General features: G+C 36.8%; 2 protein-coding genes across 2 annotated transcripts; both read left to right on the forward strand.

Annotated features, from left to right (window-relative positions):
- LOC109812377 (ABC transporter B family member 6) lies at nt 1-10,040 on the forward strand. Its single transcript, XM_020376324.3, has 11 exons — nt 1-724; nt 3,355-3,409; nt 3,511-3,686; nt 3,800-4,000; nt 4,373-4,632; nt 4,709-5,019; nt 5,121-5,341; nt 5,455-5,795; nt 6,052-6,836; nt 6,923-7,164; nt 8,195-10,040. The coding sequence occupies exons 1-11, from the start codon at nt 338-340 to the stop codon at nt 9,422-9,424; spliced, it is 4,209 nt and encodes a 1,402-aa protein (XP_020231913.2). The 5' UTR covers nt 1-337; the 3' UTR covers nt 9,425-10,040.
- Nucleotides 10,041-11,532: 1,492 nt separating this feature from the next.
- Nucleotides 11,533-13,469, forward strand: LOC109812414 (aquaporin TIP1-3). The gene is made up of 3 exons (XM_020376374.3): nt 11,533-11,875; nt 12,283-12,533; nt 12,882-13,469. The coding sequence occupies exons 1-3, from the start codon at nt 11,743-11,745 to the stop codon at nt 13,254-13,256; spliced, it is 759 nt and encodes a 252-aa protein (XP_020231963.1). The 5' UTR covers nt 11,533-11,742; the 3' UTR covers nt 13,257-13,469.
- The last annotated feature ends 419 nt before the right edge of the window (nt 13,470-13,888 follow it).

A 13,888-nucleotide genomic window follows, 5' to 3' on the forward strand; every position in this document is an offset into this window, starting at 1 on the left:
TCATAAATTAGGAAAATACCTTAAAGCACATCGACGCCGGCGTTTGACCGTTAAATCAAAAAAAAAAATCAGAAGAAGAAGATAACGAGAGAGGGTTCACAAATTTCGCGTGCTGCCTCGGGTGACCGGCGTTTTCCCTCTCCGAACACCGTTTCCGGTCTGAGAAACCGTAAAAGGAGACGGCGACGGCGGGGCCGGCGAAGGCCAGGACGACGTCGTTCGCCGGAAGAGGAAAACGAAGAGGAGCGGTTGTAATAAACAAATTACGCGAAGGATTCTCAGTTTTCGAGTGGATCTGCTGAATTGAGAATTTTCGGAGAGAGAGAGAGAGAGAGGGATGATGGTATCGAGAGGATTGTTCGGGTGGTCCCCGCCGCACGTGCAACCGCTCACGCCGGTATCGGAGGTTTCGGAACCGCCGGAGTCGCCGTCGCCGTACCTGGACCCCGGCGCCGAGACCTCCGCGTCGCAGCAGGTGGAGGCGGAGGAGGAGATGGAGGAGCCGGAGGAGATCGAGCCGCCGCCGGCCGCGGTGCCTTTCTCGCAGCTCTTCGCGTGTGCCGACCGCTTCGATTGGTTCCTCATGGCGTTCGGCTCCGTCGCCGCGGCGGCGCACGGCACCGCGCTCGTCATTTACTTGCACTACTTCGCCAAGATTATCCACGTGCTGCGGATGGATCCTCTGAACTCCACGTCGCAGGAGCAGTTTCACAGGTTCACCGAGGTTAGATTGAGATTTTCATGCGCAAACCCTACGTTTTTCCTTTGATTTGCTTTTCCCCTCTGTTTAAGGCTCAGGCGGTATTTTGCCGTTGAGATGTTCAATTATCGAATTCGTGGACATGGACTAGCTTTGTTGTTATTAGACTGGGTTGGGATGATGGTGATGATGATGCATATAAGCTTAGCTTGTGCTTTAGTTCATTTCTGATAGTTTGATTTGGTTCACTTGGCTAGCAGTTGATTGGAGAAGTTATTGCTAGGGTTTAAGCTACGTATGTCAAAATGTGTCTTCTATTTTTGCTGTTTGTGTTGTTTTCTAGACAGCACGCACTGTTCTATTAGTTTTTTGGTTGTGAATGGAACTACATTGGTCAATATGCGGAACTTCCTTGCGTAGGAAATTAGAAAGTTTACCCAACTACATTCTGCAAATCATTGATTGGACAATGAGGAGTTCAAGAAAATTGTTTAGTTCCGCTGATTTTGTCAATGTCTTGGCTGCTTTTCTAAATTGATTATTTTCAGTGGCTGCGATGCAGCCTTTGTTTTTTCATAATTGCTCCTCTTGCATTGAATTGGTGCAATGTTGCTTTAGGTAATTGTGCAATTAATTTTTCATGGAACGTCTAAGCCTTGACTAGTCTGTATATTTTTTAGTGCTTTTGAGGTATTTTATTGTATCATATTGTAGTAATAAATGAAATCATCTTTGATTATCGGCCCTGTTCCTAACAGTTTGTCATAAATAATCCCATTACTTTAGTAATCTGTAGTTTGTTCAACTCGATGACTTGACACAAGTGTGAGTCTTCCATGGTTAGTTGAGTCGTGGGGCTACAATTTAAACCACTTATCAGCCTGAGCTCTTGGAAGTGGGCTCTCTTCTCTGTCACATTCTTAAACCTAATTGCTTGGAGCGCATTGCAAGCTTACAACATTTCTGATCTTGTAAAATACAAGGATGAAAGTGGGTTAGCTTTTTCTAGAGTGAATTGAAGTTTAAAAAAAAAAAATTTGAAGTTTCATTGAGGTTATGTTCCAGGACTTGCAATTTTCAGAAAATAGGAAGGGTCTTTAAGGAAGGTTTCTTTTCTGTTAGATTGCTGCAGACAGTACCTGGGAAGAGGGCTTTGCATTTGATATATTTTGGGGAAAATTCAGACAGCCAATAATTTAGGGTTTTGATGTTATTGATTTGTGTTGCTGTCTGCCAAGGATTTGGACAGAGTACAAAATTAAAGAAAGCAGGATTGCCCTGGAGAAACCTAAGCATCACACTTCACATCTAGTGGTTTGATTGCATTACATGAGGACACAGTTGGATGCAATTTGCTGCCCTAATTCATGAAACTGATCATTTTATTAAGAAATAAAAAATATTACAGTTTTTTACTTCTCATACATTTAACTTATCCTCCAAGGATAAGGATTAAGGAATAAAGTATCCTTCAAAGGTTTAGACCTCCAGCTATTATATAGAAAATATATCATAACAAGTCCAAATTTCAGCTAAATGACAGAACCCCAATCACAAATTCAACCCAAGACCATGGAACAAAAATTACAAGATCCCATTGGGCAGAAAATACTTTAAGTTTCATTCCCAGATAGGGTGTTTAGAATCTTCTAGTTGTAATTTGTCTTTTGAGTGGTTGCCTGATTCTTTCTTTTTGATTTGTATAAAAGGATGTTTATTATTATGGTGATTACAATTTTGTTTCTCCTTGTGAAGAATATAGACAGTAAAAAACAGGAAGGAAAGGTAATGAAGAGGTTAATATATTGAATAAATGGCGTTGATTGTACTCTTCCTACTCCTGTATTTTTATTGAGAATATTATTATTAGTTTCATAATGGCACATATCCTTTCACATTGAGTGCATACAAGCAACAGCTTACATAAATCCATAACATTTTCTTAAATTGTCAAACTGTATGAAGACTTCTATACAGTTTAAGTGGCTAGTAGTTGCTTTTTTTACTATCAGATGTAGATACATTCTATTTATAGCCCTTTATAGATTCCTTGTAAATTGCCATATTGTGTCTGGGTCTGTTTCCCTTCAGACAATAATACAATTTTAGGGGGTACTAGCTATTGGGTGTTTTATATACTATAACATTTACATGTTTATTGTGGATAACTAGCCATAAAACTACGTATTTGTGTTAACTGTTATCTGGGGCTCTTGCATTGTAAGTAAATCTTGAAAATACATTCTGTTTGTGTTTGGCCTTTTGAGTTCCTGGAGGAGAGTGTGTGGAAGGATTAGAAGGCTTTTTTCCATGCAATTGATTTGGTTTTTCTACTATTTTGGGGACCTTTGAGATAGAAGAGCATGAAATGCTTAAAGTCAGGGGAACATACTTTTTCTCTTCATTAATGAGGATGCTGAAGTTTTACTCATTTTCTACTATTGTTATGGTTTCTCTTAACTTTCATAATTATGTCTCTAAATTCTTTGTTGGTCTGCTTTTCGTATATCTTTTGTTTTTTGTGAAATTTTGAAAAGAGGAAATTTCAGAGGAGAAATTATCTTTAATTTTCTGTTCTGTGATGTGAGGCATTCTGTTTGTGAATCAATGGACTTCTGCAGTTCTGCTAACTTACTTTTGTTTTTCTTTTGCAGCTTGCTTTAACCATTGTTTATATTGCTGGGGGAGTTTTTGTTGCTGGTTGGATTGGTAAAGTTAAATGTTTACTGAAATTAATCAAAAATGTGTTTTACGATATGTAGCATTTAAGTCTTAGTGCATTACTAATGCTACCCACTCCTGTTAAATAGAGGTGTCATGTTGGATTTTGACGGGAGAACGGCAGACTGCTGTCATCAGATCAAAATATGTTCAAGTACTACTTAATCAAGATATGAGTTTTTTTGATACGTATGGGAATAATGGAGACATTGTGAGTCAAGTATTAAGCGATGTGCTGCTTATCCAGTCTGCCCTTAGTGAAAAAGTATGTCTTGTTTTAATCATGTGTATAAATTACTTCATTTTGAAAATGTTAACTTCTCTTCAGTTAATATCTCTTGACATATGTTGTATAATATTATGCTTTTGGTGATACAGGTTGGAAATTATATTCATAATATGGCTACATTTTTCAGTGGTCTTGTCATTGGTCTTATCAATTGTTGGCAGATTGCTTTGCTAACATTAGCCACAGGTCCATTTATTGTTGCTGCTGGAGGAATATCGAATATATTCCTCCATAGGCTTGCAGAGAATATCCAAGATGCATACGCTGAAGCAGCTAGCATTGCTGAACAGGTTGTTTATTGTTTGAATTTTAATTCAGTGTTATATTGAACCAAAGACTTTCCTAGTTTCTTTTCTTGTGTTTATGTATGAAATAGACATATAGACGAATTTAAAAGAGCTGTATCTTCTTTGTTGTATTTCAATGGTACTACCTTATCTATTTAAAATTACACTGACAATTTATAGTTCTGAAGTTGGAAGAAATGAATATGATTGCTCTGTTTTATAAGTAAGATCAGAAATGTTTCAGTTTTATCTTTATTTTTTCTTTAATATATTGAATTTGATGAAGTGGTACCCATAAGAATGGTGAAGTTCTCTTTATTTGGTGAAGTGTTTAGTGCCACTGATTCTCAATGTAGATAATTTCTTGTGCTGCAGGCAGTTTCCTATATAAGGACATTATATGCATTTACAAATGAAACTCTGGCCAAGTATTCATATGCAACATCACTGCAAGCTACTCTTAGATATGGTATATTAATAAGTCTTGTTCAAGGGCTTGGTCTGGGATTTACATACGGGCTTGCAATATGTTCTTGTGCATTACAACTCTGGGTTGGAAGATTCTTGGTTATTCATGGAAAAGCGCATGGTGGTGAAATCATAACAGCTCTTTTTGCTGTAATTCTAAGTGGCCTGTGAGCATTATTCCCTACTATATATTTTTATTATATGTTGTTTTATTTACTCATAATTTTTGTTACTTTTATTCAGGGGATTGAATCAAGCAGCGACAAATTTCTACTCATTTGATCAGGGACGAATAGCTGCTTATAGATTATTTGAGATGATAAGCCGGTCATCCTCATCTGTTAATCATGACGGCACTGCTCCTGATTCTGTGCAAGGAAATATAGAGTTTCGGAATGTTTATTTCAGCTATCTATCTCGTCCTGAAATCCCTATCTTGAGTGGATTTTATCTCACTGTGCCTGCTAAGAAAGCTGTAGCACTTGTTGGCAGAAATGGCTCAGGAAAAAGTAGTATTATTCCACTCATGGAGCGTTTTTATGATCCTACATTAGGTAATTATTTTCCCTTCCTCACGGTATAATTTTACTATTGCATTCAAAGTGCTCTATTGATCATTTGCAGATTTAAATTGATTTGCCTATCTGTGATTCAGGAGAAGTTCTTTTAGATGGTGAAAACATCAAGAATTTGAAACTGGAATGGCTGAGGAGCCAAATAGGTTTAGTCACTCAGGAGCCTGCTTTGCTCAGTTTGAGTATAAGAGACAACATTGCTTATGGGAGGGATGCCACTATGGATCAAATTGAAGAGGCTGCTAAAATAGCTCATGCACATACATTTATCAGCTCATTAGAGAAAGGTTATGACACACAGGTAAAGCTTGATTAACATAACATGATCATGTTCCTTTTGAGTAATATTTTTAATTGTTTCCTTTAAGTGGCAGTCAAGTTTTAATTTCCAAAACTGGTGCTCCTGGCTTTCAGGTTGGCAGGGCTGGTCTAGCTTTGACCGAAGAGCAGAAAATAAAACTTTCTATTGCAAGAGCTGTGCTTCTAAATCCATCAATTCTTCTGCTTGATGAGGTTACTGGTGGACTCGATTTTGAGGCTGAGAGGGCTGTTCAGGGGGCTCTGGATTTGCTTATGCTGGGACGCTCAACAATAATAATTGCTCGAAGGCTTAGTCTCATAAGGAATGCTGACTATATAGCTGTTATGGAGGAAGGTCAGCTTGTTGAAATGGGTACTCATGATGAATTATTAACCCTGGATGGCTTATATGCGGAGCTTCTTCGATGTGAAGAGGCAGCAAAACTTCCCAAGAGGTCAAATACTATAACAAATTACACTTTTTCCTTTGCTATGCATTATTGTTTGTCAGTCTACCCATGATATAAAATGAATCTCTTTAAAAATATTGGGATTATGAAAGTGATGAGGTTTTGTTAAGAAAATCATCATTTCTTAGAATAATAATTTACTTTCTTTAGTGCATCTGAATGACCATTGAACTACAGCGTTTAATATTTTCTGTTTGAATAATGTTTAAGGTTTCCCCACTGATATTTTAATGATCACCAGGATGCCTGTTCGAAACTACAAGGAAACTGCTGCCTTCCAAATTGAGAAGGATTCTTCCAGTCATAGCTTCAAAGAACCATCATCCCCTAAAATGATGAAGTCTCCCTCTCTTCAGAGAATTTCTAATGTATCCCGACTTTCAGATGCCGCCTTTAATATGCAAGAATCACCAAAAGTCAGGAGCCCACCACCTGAGAAGATGCTGGAAAATGGTCAGGCATTGGATGCAGCAGATAAGGAGCCATCAATAAGAAGGCAGGATAGTTTTGAAATGAGATTGCCAGAGTTACCCAAGATTGATGTTCAATCTGTGCATCAACAAATGTCAAATGATTCTGATCCAGAATCCCCTGTTTCACCTCTTTTAACATCTGATCCTAAAAGTGAACGCTCTCATTCCCAGACTTTCAGTAGACCACATAGTCATTCTGATGATGTTTCAGTTAAAATGAAAGAAACAAAGGGTGCACAGCATCGAAAACCACCATCACTGCAGAAGCTGGCTGAGCTTAGTTTTGCTGAGTGGCTTTATGCTGTGTTAGGAAGCATAGGTGCTGCTATCTTTGGTTCTTTCAACCCCCTTCTTGCTTATGTTATCGGTCTTGTGGTGACAGCTTACTATAGAATTGATGACCATCATCACCTAGAACAGGAGGTAGACAAGTGGTGCTTGATCATTGGTTGTATGGGTATTGTGACAGTAGTTGCCAACTTTTTACAGCATTTCTACTTTGGTATTATGGGAGAGAAAATGACAGAAAGAGTTAGGAGAATGATGTTCTCAGGTTCATAACTCCTCTTTCGCTGTATTTTTCTTTTAAAAATTTTATAATTTTGAACATTACTTAATCTGTTTCGGTAATAATGGCAGCCATGCTACGCAATGAGGTGGGATGGTTTGATGATGAGGAAAACAGTGCTGACAATTTGTCCATGCGATTGGCCAATGATGCTACTTTTGTACGAGCTGCTTTTAGCAACAGACTATCCATATTTATACAGGACAGTGCTGCAGTTATTGTTGGTCTTTTAATTGGTGCTTTGCTGCACTGGCGGTTAGCACTTGTGGCTTTTGCAACCCTTCCAATTCTGTGTGTTTCTGCCATTGCCCAGGTTTGCACATGCTGAAATATAACTATTTTCCATTGTCATGACTCAGCTATCCCAAAAGCTTAAGTTGTTGGTTGAAAACACCTCTCTGCTTATAGGGGTATGGTAGTGCTACTTAGACCTACCTCCCCAGACCCCATTTTGGTGGGAGCCTGATGCACCAAGTCTCCCTTTTTTAGATTCATTTTTGTGTGTCCTGCTCCTGCATGAAAATTCAACATGGATTCTGTTGTGATTATTTTTACATTGGTGTTGAAATAGCCATGTCCTTGCAGTAAATATAACTATAATATAGATGTTTTGGTTAGCTTATTAATTGTTATTAGTGCAGCTAGGATAAGAGTAGATTCATAAACAAAAGGAGAGAGAGAGGGAAGGAGGGAGAGAGAGAATTTAAGGTTATGGTTTGGGATCAAAAACAGTATATTATGAGTGTTACATAAACTTCTTTAGGCCTCTCAGTAACCCACTGCTTAGTCACTTCTGAATTATAACAGAAACCAGCTGTCAGTTTCTAGGGTGGTTACAACTGAATATTAACAGAAACCTAATAGTTAGTTGACAGTTAGCTTACAGCGTAGCACTACATAAAACAACAAATAACAGAGCATACTCTAATATTATTTATCTAAACTGAGCTTAATTTGGCAGTGTTTATGACTAATTTTATTCTTCATCAAATTCAACATTTTGTCCTTGGAAAGAAATTGTATAAATGTTTTGTTATATTTTTTCCTTGTAGCATCAATGATAACATGAACGAATGCTAGTTCACCCTTTCGCATTGGCATTGAGTTCACTGTCAATCATTGTGGAAGTCTAATTTACTTCATTGAGTGTTATTTAATTAATGGACCTGATCTTTAAAAGTGAGATCTGTGAAATACAATGGGATTCTGTTTTATTGATCTTTTAATTATGTGAATTAACGAATGACTTGCTAAAGCTTGCTAAGAATAATAGGAGACTGGTCGAGTTACTTTAATCTTCTTCATAAAAGTCATATTAATTGCAGTCTGCTTGAATATTGCAGAAATTTTGGCTTGCTGGATTTTCAAGGGGCATCCAGGAAATGCACAGAAAGGCATCTTTGGTTCTTGAAGATGCAGTTAGAAATATTTACACTGTTGTGGCTTTTTGTGCTGGTAATAAGGTAATGGAGCTCTATAGGCTGCAATTAAAGAAGATATTTAAGCAGAGCTTTTTTCATGGGATGGCAATTGGTTTTGCATTTGGCTTTTCACAGTTTCTACTTTTTGCTTGTAATGCCCTGCTACTTTGGTACACTGCAATATGTATAAAACGTGGTTACATGGATATATCTACTGCACTCAAGGAGTACATGGTTTTCTCATTTGCGACATTTGCACTTGTGGAGCCTTTTGGATTGGCTCCTTACATACTTAAACGGCGGAAATCTCTCATATCAGTGTTTGAAATTATAGATCGTGTTCCCAATATTGATCCTGATGAAAGCTCTGCATTGAAGCCACCCAATGTATATGGAAGCATTGAGTTAAAAAATGTTGATTTTTGTTACCCATCTCGTCCTGAAGTGTTAGTATTGAGCAATTTTAGCCTCAAAGTCAGTGGGGGACAAACAGTTGCTATTGTGGGAGTTTCTGGGTCAGGAAAGAGCACTATAATATCTCTGATTGAGAGATTTTATGATCCAGTCGCTGGTCAAGTTTTACTGGATGGGAGGGATTTAAAGCTCTTTAACTTGAGATGGTTGAGGAGCCACCTTGGCCTTGTTCAGCAGGAACCTATTATCTTCTCAACAACCATAAGGGAAAACATTATATATGCAAGGCATAATGCCACGGAAGCTGAGATGAAAGAGGCTGCAAGAATAGCAAATGCTCATCATTTCATTAGCAGCTTGCCTCATGGTTATGACACTCATGTTGGGATGAGAGGTGTTGACTTAACCCCAGGACAGAAACAGAGAATTGCAATTGCAAGGGTAGTGTTGAAAAATGCCCCTATCTTATTGTTGGATGAAGCTAGCTCATCAATTGAATCCGAATCTAGCCGAGTGGTGCAAGAGGCTCTAGACACGCTAATAATGGGAAACAAGACCACCATTTTAATAGCACATAGAGCTGCAATGATGAGGCATGTGGACAATATTGTAGTGCTTAATGGAGGACGGATAGTGGAGGAGGGATCGCATGATACATTGGTGGCAAAGAATGGTCTATATGTCCGATTGATGCAACCTCATTTTGGTAAGGCTTTGCGCCAGCATCGGCTTGCTTAGGATGGGAGTATGTGACGTGACTAATTGCTAGTTGCAACTAATGTTGGTTCATGAGCATAATTTCATTTTCTGCTTAGAGTTGAATCCCTGGTGACTTCTGCATCCGAAGGGTTTTTCCAAGCATATATGGTGGAAATTGTGGGTGGCAACGGTACGATGGGGCTTGGATTAGAACCTGGCATTATTAGGCATAGGAAGAGAATACTGTAGGACAAATAGATGTGTAGGAATTTAAATATAGGATTTTGGAGTTTGGTTGGTTTGTGGACTTGGGTTGAATTCTTTTGGAGGCAAGCAGCGTGACTGAGGGTGTTTTCTGTCCATGGTATTTATTTGTTTCTCGAGAGAGTGGAATCAACACTAATTCTGCTGAGGTGACTTTTCTACTGGACTTCCTTTTCACTCCCCCTAACCTAAAGCGTGGATGATGAACTTATTCATAACTGTAATTTTGTTTCTTTTTTCTTCTTCAATTTGTGATAATTGTAGAAAGTTCAGATCCAAGAATTGTAACCTCTGTATATATATAGCAGTAGTTTGGAAGGCATTCCTTTTGCTGCTTGAATCCTGAGTGTTTTTCCCAACATAATAGATGCATATTTTGAAGTGTATACAATTTGGTCAAGAATCTTAACTACATTCTTAGTCCTTTATAACATTCATTTTTTTCAACCCCTTTTTACTTGTATTGTAAAGATTCAAAGTTCGGTGCAAAACATGCGTTTATGTTAAAATGTTTTTTCATCCCTTCTCTCACTTGGATATCTAATATCCAAAATGTGCTTTGGTTCAAAAATCTTCTCTCTCTCTCTCTCCAGTTTTAAACGAATTAATCATTATCCAACCACTTAATTCAAATCCTTTTCGATATTTTAGGTAAATTAGTAAAATCAAGTTTGTTCTTAAAACAGGATTGAGTAAAAGAAAAAAATTTAGCTTTTGCACGGAGAGTAAGATTTTTATACTAAGTTTAACTAAAAAATTTCAAATTTAAATCATTTTAGTCTAATTTTATTTGTAACTAAATTTGATTTTGCAACATAAAGATCGTCTAAAATCAAATTAATAGCTTTGGATTCTCTCTTGACTTTCGGGCAGGAATTTGGCAGTAACTAAAATCTTAATTGTGCATCACATTCCCTCTCCTATCTGCTTATTGTGTAGTGACAAATATTGTAGTTGGTAGGATGTGGATATAAAACGAAATCTTACCTGATGAATCCAAAGTGCTTAAAGGCAAATTGATGTGGTAGGTTATACACCATTCCGTATAACAATTGTTGCAAAGAAGGCACTATGATGATTTTCTTTTTTATATTTGCTGCATTCAAAATTGAATAGTGTTATTCTATAACATATTTTTATAACAATTTTTACACATTCATTTTTTTAATATCTTTTAATCATATCATCTATGTTATCACGTATTTCTCTCTTCTCTTTCTATTTTTCCTCATGTATAACTCATTATAAGAATTTAATGCATAAATAATAATATTACTTTCTTAAAATTGGTTATTTCACCATAAGAAATCGAGACATAAGAAATTTAGAAATATCATCTCAATTAAAAAATTTGAAAAGTTCTTATATAAGTTTTATTTATTTATTTGGAGGGGGTTACTAAAAACATTAAATAAAATTAACATATACAACTTTTTCTTAAATTGAAGGGAAAGGATAACCTTTTTGTCAGGAAAATAAAAAAAGAAGAAAATAATCATCTTACCTAGTGTAATTTTATAGGTGGGTGATATATTATGTATACAACTTGATTTTGGATATCGTGGTCTTACATATGCATGACAATGAGTTATAGTGATGGAGACGTGGAGTGGCTAATCTTTTGCTGATTTAGCTCATTCTTACTATATATTGTACATCTAAATAAAAGTGATTTAGCTCATGAAGTACTCCAAGCATGCAAAAAATCAAATATTAGGCTAGCCAACACTTTCGCTAGCTAATACTAAAAATATCGTATCAAGCAAAACCTTTTGTGAGAATCATTTATGATCTCCCTCAGCTGCAGCTACACCACATCACAGCCACACATGTGGCAAAACTATGGCCAAGTGGCTCCATGAAGACTTCACTCCTTAGTTCTACGTTGCATGCTTTTACATCATTGTATGCACATTCTTACTGACCGTTTCCTTGGCCGTTAATTTTGCATTTTATAGTGCAAACAAAGCTGTCGCAGTTTGCTCTCACATTTAACCAAATTGTATAGAAAAGAAAATCGAGAAACACAAAGGAAAGGTTGTCTTCTGTTTCTTGAGGTGCTGATTCCTGACCTAGCTAGCCAATAATTAATAATGGCAATATATAGAATTGCAATTGGATCCCCTGGAGAGGCTGGCCAACCTGATGCAATTAGAGCAGCCTTTGCAGAATTTTTCTCCATGATCATTTTTGTTTTTGCCGGGGAAGGATCTGGCATGGCTTACAGTGAGCGCTCCACTTAGTATCCATTTCACTAAAAAATGTGTTTTAGAACCTTATCTTAGTCACATTAAATCGAGTTTAATTTTTAGGCATCATCTGAAAAAAATTATTGTAAAAATCAACAAATTTATCATATACATTAAATTGTAATTGAACAACTGTGTCAATAGTCTTTATGTTGTGAATGCATAGAGTATACACTATTTTTGTAAGACAAAGTGGTAGGAACATACATGTGATAGTTCCGTACTTCCATTCTAGCTACATAATATTTGTTTACTTTTAAACAGAAGTTTAAATTTTCAGCAAGAGCTTCAATAGTTGTGTCCTCTATTTTGATGCTGTTTAGACCTATGATGTGAGAATTTTGGGAGGCTGGTGAAATGACTATTTGTTGGTTATTTTGGCAGGCAAACTTACCAACAATGGACCTGCAACACCAGGTGGTCTCATAGCTGCATCACTATCTCATGCATTTGGGCTTTTTGTGGCTGTTTCTGTTGGGGCAAACATTTCTGGTGGTCATGTGAACCCTGCAGTCACATTTGGTGCTTTCCTAGGTGGAAACATAACCCTTTTGAGAAGTATTTTGTATTGGATTGCACAGTTGCTTGGTTCAGTTGTTGCATGCATTCTTCTCAAGACTGCTACCGGTGGAATGGTAACCATTAGTTAAACTCGAGTAAATTACATTGACATTTTGAAGTTTCATGATATTACACACACCCTCAACCTTTTCTATCCTAGTCCCTACAATAGTCACTCTTAATTATTTGAAAAACATTGCACCGACACTTATTAAACATTACATTAACCTCCTGAATTGTTTGAAAATCATTATATTGTGAACGTTAAGAAAATTGTGTGCAATCTCACGAAACCTCAGAGTTGTCGGTGTAAATTACTTCTTATTCTTCCTTCATCTTTAACATTGCTACTCATAATTGATAGTAACCTTTAGCACTCATTTCATGAATGAAACTCTAATTTTGCAATTTGCACATTGCAGGAAACATCAGGCTTTTCTATATCCCCTGGTGTTTCTGTATGGAATGCATTGGTTTTTGAAATTGTGATGACATTTGGATTGGTGTATACAGTTTATGCCACAGCAGTAGACCCAAAGAGAGGGAATGTGGGGGTTATTGCCCCAATTGCAATTGGTTTCATTGTGGGTGCCAATATCTTAGTTGGTGGTGCTTTTGATGGTGCATCCATGAACCCAGCTGTGTCCTTTGGCCCTGCTGTGGTTACCTGGTCTTGGACTCATCACTGGGTCTATTGGGTTGGTCCATTCATTGGTGCAGCAATTGCTGCAATTATCTATGATAATATCTTCATTGGTGATGATGGCCATGAACCTCTTTCAAGCAGTGATTTCTAGATTAGTCATTAATGTGCGCTTGTCATATTCAAGAGTGAATAAATTATTCATGGTTTCAGCTCCTTTAGAGATGGTTAAGGATTCTGAGTACTCTACAATTTTTTTTTGTAGGAACTAAGATTTCTTTGATGTAAGGAATTTCTAGATGTAATCTTTACTTGTTAAACCAAAGAATATGAACTTTATATTGAGTGAGTAGTTTTTCCTTTTTAATTTTCTTCTGGTATTCCTTTTGTTGTCAAGTTTATGTGCCAAAATACATGAGTGGATTGACAACATAAGAATAGAAAAGTGTGGGAAGGGTGAATTAACAACAAATACTTTTATATTAAGTTGGTATGGATATTTCTAATGCATGGGTAATTATTATTGGAATTATTTTTTGACATATGGAAGAGCTCACAATCATGTTTGGAAAAAAATGGCATATTTCAATTCAATAGCCTTGAAAAGGTTTGATAAGTAAAAATTAACATTTATCTATTTTTAGAAGAAATTTCATCTCACCACTATGTAAAAGGATATTTGTGAGGAGTTGAAGGTTCCATGTCTAGGAGAAGAGTGTGGAGAATCTACCAACAAGTTTCAAAAGTTACTTGAATGAATAATAGAAAAACTATTGTGAAATGAGA

This window comes from Cajanus cajan, chromosome 4 (genome assembly GCF_000230855.2).
Source record: "Cajanus cajan strain Asha chromosome 4, NIPB_CcT2T_4, whole genome shotgun sequence".
In the NCBI taxonomy this organism is placed as follows: domain Eukaryota; kingdom Viridiplantae; phylum Streptophyta; class Magnoliopsida; order Fabales; family Fabaceae; genus Cajanus; species Cajanus cajan.